Raw genomic sequence first — 22,192 nt, 5'->3', positions numbered from 1 at the left:
GATTGTCCCAAGGGACATAAGTAACAGAATGTCCCTTCGTTAAGTTACTGCTAAAAATTTAACGAATTTTGACAATTTCAATAAAGAAGCTGTCGTATTGTTGAGAAAGTTTAGTTATTGAGAAGCCATATAAGGGAGCGTGATGATTCATTTTGCAAGAACTATAAAAATATCAATCAAATAAAACATTATCTAGAATTTTAATCTTGGGATGAAGATGTTCGGTTTATAAGGTAAGTTTAAATTGTTGAAATGAAATAACAAAATAACACCAATTATTTTAAACATTGAAAATAAAAATAAAATTTCCTAAATTCGATATTTATGAAAATAAGATCAAAACCAAATCAAAAACTGTACTTTTTCTGTTTAATTTTGGGTCGCTGTTACTTTAAATTGGACTGGGCGGGATGGGCGGAGCAGCTTCATGGTTGGTTAACTAGAAAAGGGCGTGTGTTCCTGTCACCGGAATATTTGAAAATATCTGAACACAGCGGCTCGGCATACAACAGTTTTGTCAATCGTCTTTGTTTTAAACATAAATACAAATTTAACAAATATTCTTCACAATATTTTTCTCTGTGAAATAAAATAAAATGTATTTTTCCTGTAATTTTTTATAAAATTTTTTTGATTGATTTTGATTTCTACTTTTTTTTTGATAATTAAGATTTTGCGGCATTTGAACGCAACGTCAGTCAGTGCTCAGTCAGACTCAGCTTCCGAAATTATAGAGCTTGCCCTAGATACTAAAATAAATTTATAGGCTCGACTCGCTGTCGGACTGCCGAGGCGAGAGGTTCTTCACTGGATAGCTCCGACAAAGAAACCGCTTCACAGGATGTAATAATACGCGGAGTGGTGTCGGGACCCGATGGCGGGGGCCCGACGGTGGTGCGTCGGGGCCCGACAATTTCTTGTCGGGCCTTCCGACGTTTCACTGGCGGGCCCCGATTCCGACCTGGAGGATGTGGACTTCGCTAATATTGGTCTAGGAAATTACCACTTTGGGGAAGTACTGTGTCGGGACTGATACGAAATATGAGTTGGATGACCTTTATCGATGGAGATATTGGTCAGGCGCTAAAAAGGCGGTGTCCTGCGCATGCCCTGGGGCTAAAGGTGGATACTCAAAAAATGGGTATTCACACTGGTGCTTGGACGTGTGCAGTAAGCGAAATCTAGTATGGAACACGTCTAAGCAACCAGAACTCTTTCCTTCTTTTTTAAAAGATGCTCATATATGCTATAGCAAATCTGTTTATTACAAAGAATTTATAGAGACCAATGGCCTTGTCAGCAATATGCAAAACTTATCTGTTAATTTACTTGATAAAAATTCGCAAACTCTTATGCACTTAAAAAATTTGCAAATTATTATGCAATATACTATAAATTATCAATGTTACCTGCAACTTCTTAACTACCATATTTTCAGGAAATTGAATAACACTCGACAATGGAGTGTTGGAACCCGACAAAGAATGCACGGAAGCGGGAAAAAATGGAATGGAGTCCAACAGATTGATGTCGGAATATTGCAAACAAGAATCGGAACCCGACATACAATAAGCGGGAGCCGAAACTCATTGATCGGCGTCCGACAAAGCAGCGTCGGGATCCGACAACTAGGAATCGGAACCCGACATATGAGGGGGCTATATATAAGCCAGACTCAGAGGAATTTGTTCAGTAGAAGGAGAACAACGCTAAGTGAAACATACAAAGCAACAGAGGTTATAACTAGGAAAAGTGATACAACCAATCTGATCGGCGCCCGACAAAACAGTGTCGGAATCCGACAATTAGGAATCGGAACCCGACACATGAGGGGGCTATATATAAGTCAGACTCATAGAATTTTGTTCAGTAGAAGGAGAACAACGCTAAGTGAAACATACAAAGCAACAGTGGTTATAACTAGGAAAAGTGATACTACCAACTTGATCAGCGCCCGACAAAACAGTGTCGGAATCCGACAATTAGGAATCGGAACCCGACATATGAGGGGGCTATACATAAGTCAGACTCAGAGGAATTTGTTCAGTAGAAGGAGAACAACGCTAAGTGAAACATACAAAGCAACAGTGGTTATAACTAGGAAAAGCGATACAACCAACCTGATCGGCGCCCGACAAAACAGTGTCGGAATCCGACAAAACAGTGTCGGAATCCGACAAAACAGTGTCGGAATCCGACAATTAGGAATCGGAACCCGACACATGAGGGGGCTATATATAAGTCAGACTCAGAGAAATTTGTTCAGTAGAAGGAGAACAACGCTAAGTGAAACATCTAAAGTAACAGTGGTTATAACTAATAGAAGTAATGGGATCAGACAAGAATTGGCTAGATCTTGGAGAAGGGAAGGTCTACTCCTGTGCAAAATGGTCAAAGTCCGATACAAAAATCTGAGTAGATCATTTTCATATTTGACCCAAACATTATCGTACAGCAGGACGACATCAACGCTAATTGAAACATCAAGAATAGGTTGTACAAACAATGGAAGACGGCGTATAATGACTAAAGGAATATACATCAGAGTCGAAATTCGATTAAACAATCCTAGACGACGGACGAGAAACGGAATCCAACGCAAAATGAAAATATCCGTCAATACTAAGGGGCCGCTATCAACAAGAACCCTGAAATCAGGACTACTTGAGAACAAACAGGTCGTTCTTGTTTTTTAAAAATTTTTATTTTTAAAAATTTTTAATCATAAACCGCAAATCTATGCAAAGAAAAAAATATTTGATAATTTAGAACTTTCTAATAATATGCATCTTCTTCTTACCTTTACACAAAATATCACTGTTAAATCTATTATATTTATGCAAAACTTTTTTTCTGCAAATCACTTAGTGAACTTCAAAGCAGGACAACTCATAAACCTCATCTTAAAGAATATAGGTAAACAAGACTATATGAGAGGAATACTTCTAAGATCTGGGGATATAGAAGAGAATCCAGGACCGGGTCTTCTAACCATCCCTGAACCAATGATCTTAGAAGAAACTAGACTAAGTGCAAATCTTGAATTCCCAGAAAAACAACTATATGATATTGGATACTTTAACTTTGAGGAATTTCTAATAATTCCTAGAGGAATTATTGCAATAAAAGAAAAACTACACAATCATATATACTCTTGCCCCCCTTGTGATAACCTCAATAATTGTTTACAAAAATTTTTGAAAATATATATTAAAAAACCTATTCCGCTCAGTAATGCAATGGTCACTATTATAGTAGAATGCTTACAATGTGTAAGATGTGCATATTGTCTAAAACTAACCAAACACAAACCTAATAAATTCCTACCAGTGGGTTTCATCTGCAGTCAAGATTGTGAAGGCAAATATATGAATGAATTCATATGCACATATTCAGACAGAGAAAGAAGTATAATATTTCATCCAGAGCATAGAACAAGGGCCCTATGGATGAAACATTTGGGACTAAGAACAATGAACAATATAGGTAGGATACCCTCATGTAAAGAACATTTCACTTATAGAACCTGTATAACAGATTGCCTCAATGTGGGAGCTATCAAAACCTGGATAGAAGATCCGGAGAACAGTCTTAAGGAAAGGAAGAAAAGAGCCAAAAAAAGAAATGTGCCAAGTTTGGATGCCAGCCATATTATCGAATTAATACTCAATATTGCAGGAGGAGCAGTTTGCGCAGGGGAAAAATGCGCTAGAAATCTCTGGCTATATAAAGGAGAATCTGAATATGATCACAAAACAGGTCTACAATATTGTAGTAGCAGGTGCTATAGAACCAGGATAAAAAAGGAAATTAACTGCCACAAAGAAAAGGTACAGATAATACACGACTGTATTAAAGAAACCTATCATCTAAATCAAAAAGAACTGTATCAAACACCTACACTTGGAGGAGCCTCACTATTAGACCAACTCAGCAATTATGTAACAAACAATCAAGTAAACTCATTACAAGAAAAAACTGCAGGAAAAATCCTAGAAGGAACTGCTAAGATTACTACATGGAATATGCAAGGAGCCACTAACATAGATCAAGCAATTCAATTTCTCAATAAAAGCAAACCTGCCATATTATGCTTACAAGAAACTAGGCTTAATGAAGATAATCACCATATATTTCAGAATAAACACTACAGATCTTACCAAGATAGAATAAGTGGTGACATTGTTACCTTCGTAAGAAAGGATGTTAAAGCTAAAATGATGGATGATAAGGAACTTGAAAACATCTCATACATGATAATAGAGGTTCAAACAGAAGGAGAGAAAATCCACATCGCTAATATTTATGCTAGAGATGGAAAGCTCCATTACAAACATTTAAGATATTTAACTGAAAAATATAAAAATATCATCATACTAGGGGATCTCAACGCTAAACATAGTGATTTACTTGCACACACACAAAAAACAAAGTACAATAGCAACGGACTACAGCTTAAAATTTTCTTAGAAGGAAAGGACAAATTAAACTCCTCTCAAGCAAATGTATTTGTACATAACATCAATGATGAATCGGAATGGACCCACACAACACACGATGGTAAATGGGCACAGATTGACTACATTATATCACACATAAAATAACGGAAACACATTATGAATATATGTTAGTTTCAGATCATCAAGGACTCTCAGTGAAAGCTCCGGAACTTTTCCCGGAGACACACACACTCTCCAAAAATAAATTCGTTCCGGACTGGAGATCATATGATCCTTGGAAATATAAATATATAGTGGAAATAGAGCTTGAAGCAGTCGTCGTAACTGGAAACTGGCATGAGCAACCTTTGCACAAGAAAATAGAAGTATTCACTAATGCACAGAGACTTGCATTTCACAATTCTATACAGTTCAAACAAGTATCCAGTAGAGGAGGAACTAAACCAAGATGGCTTATCCAACTGATACAGCAGAAAAGGAGATATCAGAATGGCCTACGCAAATTAGCCTCGGACACCAGAAAGAAAAGAGAGGAAGCTATTAAAATTATATTAAATACACCTAATCCAAACCTAAAATTTCATTACAACCAAGAAATGTTTGATTTCTGGGAAAAAAATCAAAAAAACTTTAGAACAGAAATACACAGAATGGCCAGAAAAATAAATAGAAGTATTATTAAAATTAATAAAGAAAACTGGGAGAATGAATTGCATAAACTTGGAGAGTTAGACATCAACAAAGCACCGAAAGAATTTTACTCCACGATAAAAAGATTAAGTGGAATGGGACGAAGTAATAATGGCATTAGGAAAATGGAGTATAATAACAGATGCGCAAATACTGAAGAAGGAATAGCTGATATAATGGCGAAACATGCTGAGGATTCATTTAAACCACTAGATGATGAAGGCTTCAACTATTTTTACTTTCAATCTATAATGGAAGAATGGGAATCTGCTCAAGAGGCCTTAAACAGGGCCAAAGGGGAAGTTATAATCAACGGAAATGAAGAGGAAGATAACTTCACATGGAATCCTAAATCAACCAATATTAACAATAAACTGCATAGTGCGACTGAAAAGGAAAATTTTAACCCCAATCTAACAAAACATCAACTAAAATCTTGGGAACTAAACAATGAAAAAAGATACAAAAAAGTTAAAGAACCTTTACCTCCAGCGCCCAAACTTAATCTACAAGTGAATGAGAATTGGGATGAATTAAAAGCACATAGCTGCAAAAAAGGGAAAGAAGAACTAGAAACTGTATACAAGGAATTTAACATAGAAAATTTAAATAAAGTCATAAACAAAATGAAAAGGAAAGCTCCAGGAAATGATGAACTTGTTATAGATCAATTCAGAGATTTAGGACATGGAGGAAAATTAAAGTTACTGGAAATAGCCAACGAAATTTATCAGACCGGTACATTCCCTAAACTTTGGAAACAAGCTATAGTAGTACCTATACTGAAGAAGGACAAATCTGCAAAAGACCCGGGTTCTTACAGGCCTATATCTTTACTACCAGTAGGAGCAAAAATAGTGGAATCTCTAGTACTTTCCAAAATCAACCCATACCTTAACAAAAGAGGTTTGATCCCAGTTGCACAAACTGGTTTTTGCAAAGGACAAAGCACCGCACTTAACCTCAAAAGAATGTACACTCATGCTTATACAAGATCAATTAGGAGCACCCATCCCACATCATCAACAATGGTCTTCTTTGACGCAAAAAAAGCCTTTGATAGTGTTTGGCATATTGGGCTCCTTCATAAAGCTATGAGGGATGGCTTGCCAGGCATCATTATCAGATTTCTCAGATCCTGGTTACAAGATAGAACGTTGAGAATCAGAGTCGGTACAACGTTAAGTAAGCAAGTCAAAATGGAATCAGGGGTACCTCAGGGATCAGTGTTAGCTCCAGAAGCATGGAATTATAACACAGGAGACATACCCTCTACAAAAACTACACACAGCGATACAGCAGTCTATGCAGACGACACATCCTCCGCCACATCCCACAGAGATGTTGAGGTATTAATTGAACTAGCTCAAAAAGAAATCTGGCAGCTCACAGACTGGACCAAACAAAAAAGGATCAAATTTGAACCAACCAAAACACATGTTCTAGCCATCAATAGGAAGCCAGAGATAAGAAGAGAAATCAGAAATCACCCCTTATATCTTGACAGAGGGAAAAAAGATGAACTAAAATATGCTAATCATGCCAAACTACTTGGAGTCACTTTTTCTGAAACAGGAACCTTCCACAAACACATCAATGACAAACTCAAAACATGCTATGGAAGAATCAAACAATTATACAGATTTGCTAAAACAGTCAAAGGGGATACCTTATACAAGGTCTATATGACCTCAATTGAACCAATTATTACATATGCTACTGAAGTCCTATATGAAAATATGTCTTGTAATACAATAAAGAAACTTAATGCCATGGAATTTACAGCCATCAAAACCTGTTATAGTCTTGATAGACAAACACCCACAATTGATTTAATAGAGTACTTAAAGAATGGAGGAATAGCAGAGAGACTAGAGAAAAGAAGAAACAACTTTATAGAGAACAATAAGGACTCTATCCTCATCAAGCATGCAGAGACGCTAAAGTACTCAGAAGGAAGAAGAATTAGAACCAAGACAGTCCACAGAGACAGATCCACAAGGAAGAAGGGTTGGAAAGCGAATCTCCACCTCCACAAGGAACACCTATTCTTCTCAGACCTCACCAATGCCAATACACAAGACAACGAAAAAAGAAACATCAGCTTACTCCAAAAAGACCCAGCATTCCAGGAAGGACACATCGCTAATTCACCAATCAGATTTCCGGAACAAGAAATAAATCATGTCAGGTTCAAATGCAGACCTGGATATGAGAGAGGGACTCAATTCGATCCTGGATAAATCTACACCTGAAGATCCCTCTCAAGCTTGCAAGATGACGGTTTAGTTCCTTTCCCCAGCTCAACCCCCAGTAGACTCGTCACTTGTCCCTGGGGGAATGGCTGGGGTTTTCAGGAACGTCTGCTAAACGGACCAGTAATATACCTCTTTTATATTACTGTCTATATACCTTGCTGTGATAATTTAGTTTTTTCTTTCAGTATTATTGTGTTTTTTTAATTAATTTTGATTGTATGACAAGATTTAAGACACCAGTCACAAGGTGTGAAGAAATAAACGTTTATCTATCTATCTATCTATCTAAATAAATTTATATTTTACAGTAGTGTTATCACTAGATGCCCTGGCCGCAGCGCTCATTCAGTCAAGAAATTTTCTGGGGTCGTCCTAGAATACAATTTTTTGGACGCCCACCCTCTCCTATGACCACTTATTTTTCAGCAATTTTATTATTATTTATTTTTTATTATTTAGGGTTAGGTTAGGTTAAGACATTTTCTGGGCCGAGCGCTGCGACCACGGGTTAGGTTAAGTTATTACACATTCTTTTATTTAGGGTTAGGTTAGGTTAAGACACTTTCTGGGCCGAGCGCTACGGCTAGGACAGGCGAGCGCTGCGGCCACATGTCTTACATTTAAGATCCTCTTACATTTAAGATCCATGTACGAAATTAATAGGAGGGGGGGGGGGCCATAAATCGTAAACTAGGAAATTACCAATTTTCTTAGTTATTTGGGGCGAAGTGATCTGGATGGGCTCATAAGTTATGCTCGCCCACCCTCCTATCAATTTTGTACATGACTAGATTTCAAATATTTTCAACAAAAAAATGTATATTTTGCATTACTTTAGGGTTCGGCTAGGACGATTTCTGGGCCGAGCGCTGGGGCAGGACAGGTTAGGGGCCGAGCGCTGCGGCCAGGACAGACCTTCAGATTTAACAATTTTCATCAAAATAAGTATACATTTTTTAGGATTAGGGTAGGTTAAGACACTTTCTGGGCTGAGCGCTGCGGCTAGGATAGGCTAGGGGGCCGAGCAATTAGGATTTATTTATTTGTTCATTTGATAAAAATAATTATTTTTTTCCTACGTACTAGTGTTCAAATGGACTGAAAACCTGTTGTTGAACAGCTGACTTTAGTCCAATCTGCCATTAGTCCTATTAGTCCAATCGATATGGCATACAAACGAACAGATAGAGATTACTACTTTTTAAATACTTAATTTTTTAGATAAATTCTAAATCTGCAGAATGGCCGGGAGAAGAGGAGGCGTGGAAAGGGTTTTATCAAAACTGAATTCTTCAATTGAAAATAAGAATTATTATGAAGCTCATCAAATGTACAGAACCTTGTTCTTCAGGTAATAAAAATATAATGGATGGGGGGGGGCAAATCAAATGCATAAATAAATGAGTGATATTAATAACAAACTAGGTATATGGGACAGAAGAAGTATGTTTATATCAAACAAGGTATATGGGACATAAGAAGTATATTTATATCAAACTAGGTATATGGGACAGAAGAAGTATATAAATAACATACCAGGTATATGGAACAGAATAAGTATATTAATAACATACCAGATATATGGGACAGAATAAGTATATTAATAACAAACTAGGTATATGGGACAGAATAAGTATATTAATAACAAACTAGGTATATGGGACAGAAGAAGTATATTAATAACATACCAGATATATGAGACAGAAGAAGTATATTAATAACATACTAGGTATATGGGACAGAAGAAGTATATTAATACCATACTAGGTATATGGAACCGAAGAAGTATATTAATACCATACTAGGTATATGGGACAGAAGAAGTATATTAATAACATACCAGATATATGGGACAGAAGAAGTATATTAATACCATACTAGGTATATGGGACAGAAAAAGTATACAGAACTAGAAACAATGCTCTACGACGGAGCTTGTCTTCTTTATTCACATTCCCAGGTAATTTTAAAACTAACTTGTGATAAAACATTTGTTTTTAATTTTTGGCTGAATTTTGAAATTTTTTTCGAATCATAAATATTTTGCATTGTGCAGGGGGGTTATTTGTAAAGCTTAGTATAAGGAATAATTAAAAAACAACATTCATTGTTTTTACTCCTGAATATTTTTTTAACAAACATAGAAGTCATTATAATGCATTACGCGATTATAAAGGGCCCTCGGTTTTGAAATTATATTCATACCTTATTATTCTATTCATAATACATCTTAGTCATTTAAAATATTCACATGAAGCCTGAACCATGATTTATCTTAAATAAGCTTCTAAAAACTTATTAGTTAAATTAATAAAAAAATATGAATATTTGCTATTTACTATTTATATTAGGTTGAGAGTGGATTGGACTTGTCTAAGCTGTATTTAGATCTTCTAAACCAAGGAGAAATCAAACCAGAGGACGATATTTTCCAAAAAATTGCAAGGTAAAAATTGTGATATAATTCTAAGAAATGTATTTATTAAAAATGACTTTCAAAACGTTCTGGGGAAAATTAGAAATTTGAATTTTAACTCAAATGTGAAGGTGGGCTCCGGCTGGCTTGACTATATAAAAAAAAGTATGGTTGAAATCTCATTTATTAATAAAGGGTTCTGTTGTAAATCGGACATATTACTCTACAATTGGGTTTCCATTGTCTAAAGAGACTAGAATGCGTAGATCTAAAAGATCGGAGAAAAAAATCACTGCTCTTTTTAAATTTTGTTTTAAAAATTAAATTAAAAATAAAAAAACTCTAGAATTGGGAATTATATCTATAGTATTTTACTTCATTATTATTTAGATTGTATGAGCTTATTCCCTGTGATAATGTGGATAAGCCGGGTTTCCTGTCCGCAGCGCTCAAATGGTCCAGTTTAGAAACAGGAGCTAATGTTGGTCACCCCAGGTAAAAGATCTTCAACGATTTAAATTTGAAATTAGAAATTTTGATATTTTTTTATAACAGTAGTTACTAAAATAATGTAAAATAATGTTTGCTCTTCAGATTTTATTGCCTTGTCACTGAAAAAAAAATTACAATATTACACACAGACTGCTGAAAAAGAACCATCAGGTTTTAAGTCAAAACACCAAATTTTTTTTCGGAATATATTAATATGCAGGCTTCTGAGTATAATCTAAATTTTCAGAAAATGTCACCTAGGGAATTTTAATTTTATCCATTTTATAGAAATTATAGAAATCAAGTGCAATATTAAGTCTAAACTCAATCGTAACTGTGGGTTCAAAAATTAATCAAGATTATCCTGTGTTTTTTTCCGATATTTTTAGAACCGTTGAAGGTAGGGTCCCCAAATTTTGTGAAATTTTCCTTAACAGTCAAGAGACATGTTTCAGCCAAAAAAAATCAAAGCCTAAAGTGAACTTTATAATTGCCCAATTACTGCCTAAAAAAGACTTTTTTAAGTAAGATCAGTAAAAATTACATCTAAATAACTTTTTCGGGTCGCAATTTGACAGTATGGCAGTTGAGTTAGGGCTGGGATTTTTTGCTACTATAAGTTTCATGACTGTTAAAGAAAAAGAAAAAATTTGGAGACCATGTCATACTGTTAAAAAAATATCGTCAAAAACTCCAGAAGAAGCAGATAAAAGTCTTGAAATGAAATTTTTGTTTAATTTAAGACCTGTGAATGCACTTGATTTCTACAATTTCTTAAAATTGATTTGCTCAGAATTCCCTAGGTGGCATTTTCTGAAAATTGAGAATATAACTCTGTAGACTGCATATAAGCAGAATCCAAAGAAAAGGTTTAGGTGTTTTGACTTGAAACCTGATGGTCCATTTTCAGCAGTGAGTTAGGGAGGGACAATTTTGAGTTATCATTATTTAACATCTTTCTTGATAATACTTTTTTCAAGCTTTAACAATTTTTCCCCTCTGTTTCGCACAATAAAATAGACCGAACAGCATTAGAGCTGTTTTTTAAGGGGAAAAAAGTGAAATGCTGGAAATTATTAGATAAAAATTTCAGGATAAAGGGACCGTTTTCATAATTTTTAGTGGTACTCCATTTAGAGAGGAGCATGTTAGATTCATAACAGTACTCTTAATAGCTTTGTCAAATCGAATATGATTTAGATTTTAGATATCTATGTTTGTGATTTTAAAACTGATTATTTTCATTGTGGTTTCTATATAAAAGTGACTTGCGTATTTATACTTTAGGAAAACAATGAAGATATTATCAGAATTAATACAGTTAAAGTTAGAAAAACGACATTATCTTTCACATAGTTGATCTGATAAAAGATTGAAGGGTATTGTTGTGAATCTGGTTCACCCCTCTTTAAACATGAGGGTTACGTGAAATTACAACGCAGTTCCTTTAAATTAGTTTTAATTTGAAAACGGATTATTTAATTTTCTTGTTAATCTCAAACATCCAATAATCCTTCAAAATAAGAAAACAACCTTGCCTGAAAATTCCTTTTTAATAATTTATAAGATAAATTTGTACAATATCACTATCATTATCCAATCAAGGTTTAGTAAAAATATATTTTTTAATCTAGATTCAGGATCCTTCTAATAATAACGCAATAGATCCGAAGCTCTGTTCTAAATGGATTGTAAGCTTAATTTTAAGTGACCCTCCAGTGTCCACGCAAAGGCAATGCCGAATTATAATGGTACCCATTACACCTTAATCTGAGCTGGGAACTTTAGAATGATGGATATCGGGATTAATGCTTGATCCTCTCTTTTTCTTAATCTCGAGATTAAATAATGAGTTTTCAGCTCTGATCAAAAATGTGGAAGATACCGTCGTTTTTCTGAATTGTTAAGCATTTAATTCAGATAATCTCTCCATTGATTCTTGTCAGAAAAAAGTGCTCAAGTCATTTCGCAGAGAATTCTCAAAGTAAAATAAAGATATTAAAAAAAAAACAAGATTGGTATGTTTAGACAAAGCTTATAAAAGGTACTAGACCATTGTAAATCGGACATTGCTACTTTTACATATAAGGGTCACTTGAAATTTCGCTCACAGTCCCTTTAACTATGAAATTAATTTCATAGACATCCTGTTAAATATTAAAAAAATTCAGGTTACATCAGTACATAGCTTACTCCTTATGGCAGAAACGAAAATATTCGGAAGCAAGGAATCACTTTCTCCACAGGTATCTTGTGAGAACTTGATTAGGAATTCCTATTTTAAAGTAAAACCTTAAATACTTGTTTTAAATATGAACCCTGATCACTTCCACTCCTGGTCTTTTGATCTTTTCCGGCCAGGGCTTTAGAGCATTTCCACCCCTGACCTTGACCATTTCCGTCCCGGTCTTCTGATCATTTCCACCGTGGTCTTTCGATCATTTCTGTCTTAATCCTTGATCATTTCCGCCCTGGTCTTTCGATCATTTCTGCCCCAATCTTTGATCATTTCCCCCCTAGTCATTCGATCATTTCTGCCCTAATCCTTAATCATTCCACCTTGGTCATTCGATCATTTCTGCCCCAATCCTTGATCACTCCCACTCTTGGTCTTTTAAACTTTTCTGCCCAGGACTTTTGAGCATTTCCACCACTGACCTTGATCATTTCCGTTCCGGTCTTCTGATCATTTCCACCGTGGTCTTTCGATCATTTCTGTCCTAATCCTTGATCATTTCCGCCCTGGTCTTTCGATCATTTCTGCCCCAATCCTTGATCATTTCCGCCCTGGTCCTTTGATAATTTCTGCGTTAAATCTTGATCATTTCCGCCTCTCGTTCATTTCTGCCCCTTGCAGGGGTGTATATTATTAAGAATGATTTTTAAATGTTTTTGTTATCGTTATCGTTATTTTTATAATTGTCATTTTATTTAGTTGTGACGGCGAAGGGTGTGGTTCAATGTTGGTTGAGTTCCATACTACTAAAGGATTTAACTCTGAGGAAACAATACTAATTAAATAATCAACTTTTTCGAGACCAAACAATTACGAAATCTAGCTATTTCCAAGATGAAGTTGTTCACTATTTTATTATTGTTTTCTACAGACCGAGTTGTTTATTACCCAGACCGTTCTGCAATATTTATGTTTGAAAAAACATATTGTTGCCGCAGTAGCCTTTCGTACATACACCACCGTGCACCCTAGTAAGTACAGTACATATGTTCAACAGATTTCGTAAAACAGAAATTATGAAAAAAATAATTAAAATTTCAGAGTTTTTTGTTTGAATTGTTTGAATATATCCAGTAATAGGGATCCTATAATCCTACATTTATAGCCTTTCCCTAAAAATAAAGATTCTCTATATTCTAATCCTATATTTATTTCCAGGAATAAAGATCCTCTCTATTTTAATCCTATTAATATCCTATTCCTATATGTATTCTAATCCTATATTTATATCCAGGAATAAAGATCTTCTATATTCTAATGATATTTCAGGAATAAAAACGGATCCTCCCTATTCGAATCCATTACTAAACTTTATCTGGTTTCTCCTTCTTGCAATCCGTACTTCATCTTCAGTCAGGAATACAAGAATAAAAACATAACATATCATATGCAAAAATGAACATTAATACCAAAGAATTTATTACAATGAATAAGAATGTTTAAGAATAAATAAGAATGTTTAAGAATAAATAAGAATGTTTAAGAATAAATAAGAATTTATAAGAAAAAACAAAATAAAAAACAGAACTTTAAAAAAATGTTTTCCTTCTCATTTTTATGATTCACCCCTTGCTTTTTTACCATCATTCTTTACTATGAAACTAACTATTATTTAATTATCATTTGATTTAGTTTTAAATTGGGTTAGGTTAGATGTCTAATTCTATGAAAAAGCATATCTTACCTGGGGCCAGACTTATTAAATAACTTGAACTATCCGAACATTCTTCGGATTTCTTCCTTTTCAAAAAGTTGTAATTTTCTTTTTTCATGAAATCTCATTTTCAACTTTAGAGATTAGCTATTAAAAAATCAATGATCTGTCCTAATTTTTTAATGGAAAGCAAAAAAATCTTTATTTAGAGTAGACATATTCCTTTTGCAAACCCCGGTAGTCAATGCTTAAAACGAAAAATCTGCATTTTTTTGAATCATTGTAAAAAACAAACAAAAAGAATTTCTACAAGAATTTTCAAGTGAAATATTTAGTTAATTATTCTTGTTTACAGTGCATACACTGTTCTGTGTGAAAAATATAAACAATTCATTGATCGAGACCCTCAATACTTGGAGTACCTTGATAGAATAGGACAGGTAGATACATCAATACTTGGAGTACCTTGATAGAATAGGACAGGTAGATACCTTAATACTTGGAGTACCTTGAAAGAATAGGACAGGTAAATACCTCAATACTAGGAGTACCTTGATAGAATAGGACGGGTAGATACCTCAATACTTGGAGTACCTTGATAGAATAGGACAGGTAAAAACTTCAATACTAGGAGTACTTTGATAGAATAGGACAGGTAAATACCTCAATACATGGAGTACCTTGATAGAATAGGACAGGTAAATACCTCAATACTTGGAGTACCTTGATAGAATAGGACAGGTAAATACCTCAATACTAGGAGTACCTTGATAGAATAGGACAGGTATATACCTCAATGCTTGGAGTACCTTGATATAATAGGACAGGTAAATACCTCAATACTAGGAGTACCTTGATAGAATAGGACAGGTATATACCTCAATACTTGGAGTACCTTGATAGAATAGGACAGGTATATACCTCAATGCTTGGAGTACCTTGATTAGGACAGGTAAATACCTCAATACTAGGAGTACCTTGATAGAATAGGACAGGTATATACCTCAATACTTGGAGTACCTTGATAGAATAGGACAGGTAAATGCCTAAACACTTGGAGTACCTTGATAGAATAGGACAGTTATATACCTCAATACTTGGGAGTACCTTGATAGATTAGGACTGGTAGATATTTATTTATAAATATACCACAATACTTGGACTGTCCAGATGGAATAGGACATGTATATATATACCTCAATACTTTTTTTTGGCTTGTGTTTGTGACGCCAGGGTACTTTAAGTACTACCTAGATAGAATAGGACAGGTGGATATATAAACCACAAGACTTGAAGTACCTTGATAGAATAGGACCGGTAGATATATACCTCAATATTTGGAATACCTAGATAGAATAGGACAGCTAGATAAATACCTCAATACTTGAAGTACCTAGATAGAATAGGATAGGTAGATATATATATATTCCTCAATACTTGGAGTACATTAATAGAATAGAAAAGGTAGATATATACCTCAATACCTGGGGTACCTTTATAGAATTGGTAGATATACCTCAATACTAGGAGTACCTAGGTAGAATAGGATAGGTAGATATATACCTAACTAGAAAAGGTATATGAATCATATAATAAATATACTTTTTTGGCACATGCAAGGAATTTATATAGAAATTTCAGACAAATTGCAATTGAAAACAGAAAAATTTGCAAATCTTAAACTGTGCTGTTCAAACATTTAGAAAGAAGGGTATTGCAGGTGGATTGAGAAAAAATTGTTTCAATATTTGAATTGTATAATCTGCCAGAACCGCTGTTTTTATTTTGTGTCTGGGACTAATTTCCTGTCTCTTTCAACCCTGTACAAAACCTTATTTTTACAACAAAGGAACGCAGAAAATTTAAGATGTGTTCCTGCAGAAATATGAAAAATAGATTAATTTCCTATCAAGAAATAAAAGAAAATGATAACGATTATCTATTATGTCAACAATTGTATTAAACATTTTAAACATTAAGAAAATGTTTAAGCTTTTTATTAACGATAGATCACAGCAAATTCCTGCGATAATTGCCCAACTAACCCGTCGCCAATTATTTTAGTCATTTTTTCTACAACAAAAATTGACGAAGCACTCTTAGTGTTCTAAGTTATGTAGTATTTTTCAGTCAAAGTAAGGGTGAAACTATGATGAAAACGCTTAAATTCACCTTGGATCAGTTTCGAAGTTTTTATTTCGTACATTATAAAAAAAAAGATTTGAGAATGTTTTTAGAATTACCTAAACTCATTCAGATTGTCACTGTTTTGTGTAAATCAAATATCTTGAGTAAAAAATTTCATGAAACAAATCAAGATGTTTATCATAATATCCACCTTGAAAAACTGAGTAAAGCTAAATTTAAACAGAAATTTTTTTTAAGATAAATGTCAGAGTATCAAAATAAACTTGTTTTTAAGCCTTAAATCAACCGAATTTAAATATCATAAGACAGTAAAATGGACGGTATTCAGAGGTTCAAGGCGTACTTTTTATACCCATATTAATATGTCTTTGAGAAAAATTGAAAAATCAACCTGCCCCTTTATCTCTATTTTTAAATCGCTATTTTTTTAATAATTTTTGATAATTTCAATTTTTTTACTTTTATAGTTGCTTCTAATTTGTTACTGAATATTTTTTTGCAATTATATTTTTTTTATTAGTAGAAAAAAGATTTGGCATTTTTGTTCAAATAATTACACCCTTATTTTATATTTATTTTACCATTTTTATTCAAAATTAAAGAAAATAGTACAAATTAATTAAAAAATGAATCCATACGATGTCTTTCGGTTAACAAATTATGTTAACACAATTTAGAGTTCCAATGTGACAAAAGCAGAAGTTAATGTATACAAATAAATTATGTCACAAACTCAAAGAATTATGAATCATGATTTCTGATCTTTACATTTATCGGATAGACAATCTTTAGATATTTTTTAAGGGGTTTTGTCAGATTGACATAGTAAATAATAATTATTTTTCTTAATTAAGAAAAATCTGATTTCTATGTTCATCTTTCTTGTTTCTGATTTCAAAGAACATATTTTTCCATGTTTTTGACTAACATTTAATGTTTACTTTTTGTGTTGATTCAGCTTCTTTTCTTTATTTTGATTTTTTTTTGCTGAATTGAAAAAATACGCCTTTTAAAACCATCTTTGCTGGATTTTAATTATGAACCTATTTTTTATTTTTTTTTATTTTTCTTCGTTGATTATTTTTCTAGATTTTCTTTGGAGTTCCTCCACCAGAGAAACCATCTGGGATGTTTTCAGGTATTTTCATAATAAAGGGAATGTCCTCGTAATCTAAAGTGACCCTCATGAAAGAGGAACATGTCCGATTCACAACAGTACCCTTGAAACCTTAATCTGATCAATAATGTGGAAGATAACGTCGTTTTTCTCCCTTGTACACAGTGTTCAACTCTAATTATTTCTCCTACAAGTGATCAGAGCTGAAAACTTTAGAATTGGATACCCTTAATCCCGATCGCTTAATCTGTATATTTAATTATGGACACTTAAGATTTACTTAATCCTCTCTTTTGGTACACTCTGATTGGTAGAATTCTTCAGTGGATAAAGTTTACAATGATCTGGAGATTAGCAAAGCATCGATCTAGATATCCACAATTCTAAAGTTTTCCGCTCTGGTTAAACTTTTTATGGTATCTTTCTTAATCGGACATGTCACTCCATCAATAGAGGGTCATTTAAAATTACGTTTTCTTTTCTTAACTAACATGCAATACACACTGCTGAAAATGGACCATCAGGTTTCAAGTCAAAACACCTTTTTCTTCAGAATATGTTAGTATGCAGTCTACTGAGTTATAATCTCAATTTTCAATAATGCCACTCAGAAATCAAGTGCGTTTACAGGTCTAAAAGCAAGAATAAATTTTGTTTAAAGACTTTAATATGCTTCTCTGGGTTTTTTGCAATATTTTTAATGGTCCATTTTCAGTAGTGTGAATAATAAATGATTGCAGAAAAGTTAATGTATTTTGGTTTTTTAATTTTATTGTCATTAATTTGCCAGGGAAAATCGACCCAAATATGTATAGACGAATTTCTAGTAAATCATATAACAACCGTAGGACTATATATTAATAGATTACTGTATAAAATATAACGAATTTTAGTTTTTAATTATGCTGTCATTAACTTGCCAGGAGATTTTTTCATTATGTTTCCCAGGTTTAATCACCCATAATTAATGTTTCTAGACTTGTTTTGATTATATATTCCACCATTCTACTAGATTCAACAGTACAATATACATGATTAAACTAGAAATAATCAGACTATATTTAAAATATTTAGAAATACAACTTGCTAAGGAAGTTTACTTTATTTAACTTTGGCCTAAATGTCAGGCAAACCTTGAATGACGGTAATTCTAAGGCGAGGCATGGCTCAAATTTGGTCGTGTGGCTGGGAACTTAACAATTTACAAAATTAAGTGTTAGTACAATGTTTACATTATAAAGAAGTCCGGACTGAAAAAACGAGACATGGAATGGACTTAATCCTTCAATCCACTACTGGAATCTAATGTCATCCCTACCCAGACCCCATGTGATTTAATTTGATTAATATACATTTACATTAATATACAAATGGTAAGAACATGCTAGAGGCTAAAACTTTTGGTGGGAATAGAGCTAAACCACTTTGACTGAACGTGATATTTACACCGTAAACTTTTGAATTGAAGGTTTTAGTTTTTAATCCGGATTTAAAGAAAAGATTGTCGTTTAGCGACTCAAATCAAACCACAAGAAGGAAGGCGACCGAGCACTTAAATAACAGATTTAAAATACAAAGTTTTCACCTTAGGACTGTTCAACTCCTTGCTAAAGACGATGGCCGAGGATTCGTCTGACGATGAATGCCCTGGACCTAGTTCCAGGTTGGTATTGTATACTTTTTTATTGATACACCCTGTATATATATTGTATACTTTTTTATTGATACACCCAGTATATATAATGTATAATATTGTATTGATACACCCTGTATATATATTGTATAATATTGTATTGATACACCCTGTATATATAATGTATAATATTGTATTGATACACCCTGTATATATAATGTATAATATTGTATTGATACACCCTGTATATATATTGTATAATATTGTAAATAAACCCTGTATATATATTGTGTAATATTGTAAATACACCCTGTATATATATTGAATAATATTGGAAATACACCCTGTATGTGTATATTGTTGTATTGATACACCATGTATATATAATGTATAATATTGTAAATACACCCTGTATGTGTATATTGTTGTATTGATACACCATGTATATATATTGTATAATATTGTATTGATACACCGTGTATATATATTGTATAATATTGTAAATACACCCTGTATGTGTATATTGTTGTAATGATACACCATGTATATATATTGTATAATATTGTAAATACACCCTGTATGTGTATATTGCTGTATTGATACACGATGTATATATTTTGTATATTGTTGTATTGATACACCATGTATATATATTGTATAATATTGTATTGATACACCATGTATATATATATTGTATAATATTGTAAATACACCCTGTATATATAATGTATAATATTGTATTGATACACCATGTATATATATTGTATAATATTGTATCCTAGTGTTAATACATTAATCATTATGCCAGGCTGCCCAGTAGCTTTTTTACAATAAAACCCATTCCAAGCATATATTATTATTTACTGCATTCTCTCAAGCTATCACAAATATGTATTTTTATCCATCGGATCCGGATCCAATGACTCCTTACTTTCAAAGCTTTCTGAATCCGGATCTACGGTATCCGTATTTTTTTAACTTCCAAAATCGGACTCACTGAATCCCCACTTTCTAAGCTAACTTAACCCGGATTCACTGAATCCCCACTTTCTAAGCTAACTTAACCCGGATTCACTGAATCCGTACTTTCTAAGCTAACTTCTCCCGGATCCACTGAATCCGCACTTTCTAAGCTAACTTAACCCGGATCCACTGAATCCGCACTTTCTAAGCTAACTTAACCCGGATCCACTGAATCCGCACTTTCTAAGCTAACTTTACCCGGATCCACTGAATCCGTACTTTTTCAGCTCCCTGAACCCGTATTTTTAGTTTTCTGAATCCGGACCCACTAAATCCGTATTTTTTCAGCTCCTTGAACCCGGATCTACTGAATCCGTACTTTTTCAGCTCCCTGAATCCGGATCCACTTAATTCGTATTTTTTTAATTTTATCATAAAAAATATGAATTTAATAGATCGTGGTGTGATTGGAAAAAGTTCATTTGCTGAATTTAGCAAAATATATTATTTTTAGTGAAACTTATTTTTGTGTAAAAAGTATCATAAAGAATGACAAAATTTGCCTTTTGATGTCCAACATTTCATTTTTTCTCTTCCTAAATAATCAATTATCATTCCCGGCGATGCACTTCTAAAAAGATAAGGAGAATTTCCAATAAAATATGATATCTGCGTCCAGTTCATGTTTGGACTAAATTCCCATCAAATTAAATTTTTCTTGAAATCTTCAAACACGTATTCACATTCTACCCCCCCCCCCCCACCAAAAAAAAAAATTAATAATATTTTGCGCTTTACGTAAAAAAGATAATTTACAGTAAATAAAAAACATCGAATTATGATTTCTATTTGTTTCAGCGTTACTGTTGCTCCGAAGAAAAAATTGGAAGCCGAAGATTTGGATTAACTCCAGACTTGGATTAACTCTATATTTGAATTAACTCCAGATTTAGATTAACTCTAGATTTGGATTAACTCCAGATTTAGATTAACTCTAGATTTGGATTAACTGCTCAGGAACTGGATTAACAACTACTAATTCAGATTTGGATTCAATGGGCCCCAGTTATAGATTTAGAACTTCAAAATGTGATTTAGAACTCCACACTTGGATTCAGAATTCCAGATTTGTATTCAAAACTTCAAATTTAAATTCAGAATTGAATTCCAGATTTGGATTCAGAATTCCAGATTTAGATTCAGATCTTAAGATTTGGATTTAGACCTTCAAATTTGGATTCAGAATTCCAGAATAGGATTCAGGATTTCAGAATTAGATTCAGAACTTCAAATTTGGATTCAGAACTTCAAACCTTAAAATTTGGCAACGAATATTATGATTCTGATAACAAAATTTTCTGCAATGTTTCACACAATTTGTTACATACGAGGTTTAGATTCTGTTGTTTACGCTATGTGATTCAATAACTATAATTGTGCTATTTTTATCGTGAACTTTTGCACAATGTGCACTTTTAATTTAGTTTTGGTGATTTAAAAAAAATTATTTTTATATTTTAGGGGTGGGGAGCCCGGCACATAAATTTACATGTTTCTTTATTCACAGAAGGTGGTTTTAATTATAGAAGGCGGATATTACGGAATAGAATTTTGAGGTTCTAGGAAACCTTGTTCTTTATTTACCTCTTCCAATAATCCGAGAACATGACCTTTTTCTGTTGAAGTTGACCGTCCAGTAATCAATTAATGAGTGCAAGGGATTGTATGCGTAATTTTAATAAAACCTGTAATTCGAAGTGCCTGCATCAATTAACAATTTAGTACCATTTAAACCTTTCTTAGTTATAGGGAGTGTTCGGTAACAATAAAAGGGGTTGTTTTCAATCAATTCACTTCCATCTGATAGTTTTGTGATGAAGATTGAAATTAAACGTTTTCGCTCAGCACTGCAGTTTCATAATTAAACTGATTTTTGTTTGTTTTGTGAGCAAAGAATACAATTGCATTCTTATATTAAAAATTAATTAATTAATTGTGAAAATATTAATTAGTAATTTATTAAATGATGTGATATTACGTCATTATGAAACTGTATTACAGAATAAGTTCAAGGTGTTCATATTCATGTTAATCTTCTAAATATTAATCATTAAAAATCCTCAAA

General features: G+C 33.3%; 2 protein-coding genes across 2 annotated transcripts in view; one reads left to right on the top strand and one right to left on the bottom strand.

The window, feature by feature from the left end:
- LOC111697718 (microtubule-associated protein 4) overlaps positions 1-1,430 on the bottom strand; it is a 43,588-nt gene extending 42,158 nt beyond the window's left edge. Inside the window, exons 1-2 of the mRNA XM_023467813.1 lie at positions 1,410-1,430; positions 774-980 (exon numbers count right to left, since the gene is read on the bottom strand). Of these exons, the coding sequence (XP_023323581.1) occupies positions 774-980; positions 1,410-1,430 (228 nt within the window). The remainder of the gene's footprint in view (positions 1-773; positions 981-1,409) is intronic.
- LOC111697708 (Golgi to ER traffic protein 4 homolog) lies at positions 166-21,912 on the top strand. The gene is made up of 13 exons (XM_023467800.1): positions 166-233; positions 8,630-8,759; positions 9,290-9,368; positions 9,760-9,854; positions 10,215-10,319; positions 12,488-12,562; positions 13,252-13,318; positions 13,424-13,523; positions 13,822-13,909; positions 14,562-14,646; positions 17,444-17,492; positions 19,062-19,134; positions 20,926-21,912. The coding sequence occupies exons 2-13, from the start codon at positions 8,650-8,652 to the stop codon at positions 20,972-20,974; spliced, it is 975 nt and encodes a 324-aa protein (XP_023323568.1). The 5' UTR covers positions 166-233; positions 8,630-8,649; the 3' UTR covers positions 20,975-21,912.
- Positions 21,913-22,192: the final 280 nt, after the last annotated feature.

The sequence above is a fragment of the Eurytemora carolleeae genome, unplaced genomic scaffold, assembly GCF_000591075.1.
Source record: "Eurytemora carolleeae unplaced genomic scaffold, Eaff_2.0 scaffold4, whole genome shotgun sequence".
Classification (NCBI taxonomy): domain Eukaryota; kingdom Metazoa; phylum Arthropoda; class Copepoda; order Calanoida; family Temoridae; genus Eurytemora; species Eurytemora carolleeae.
Note: the sequence above shows the minus strand (reverse complement) of the source record. Positions and strands in the feature narration are given on the sequence as shown.

Coding starts and splice junctions, on each gene's coding strand:
- LOC111697708 (XM_023467800.1), top strand. CDS start 8,650: ATGGCCGGGAGAAGAGGAGGCGTGGAAAGGGTTTTATCAAAACTGAAT. Junction 14,647..17,443: donor ACCTTGATAGAATAGGACAG/GTAGATACATCA, acceptor TTATTTTTCTAG/ATTTTCTTTGGAGTTCCTCC. Junction 17,493..19,061: donor ACCATCTGGGATGTTTTCAG/GTATTTTCATAA, acceptor TTTTCACCTTAG/GACTGTTCAACTCCTTGCTA.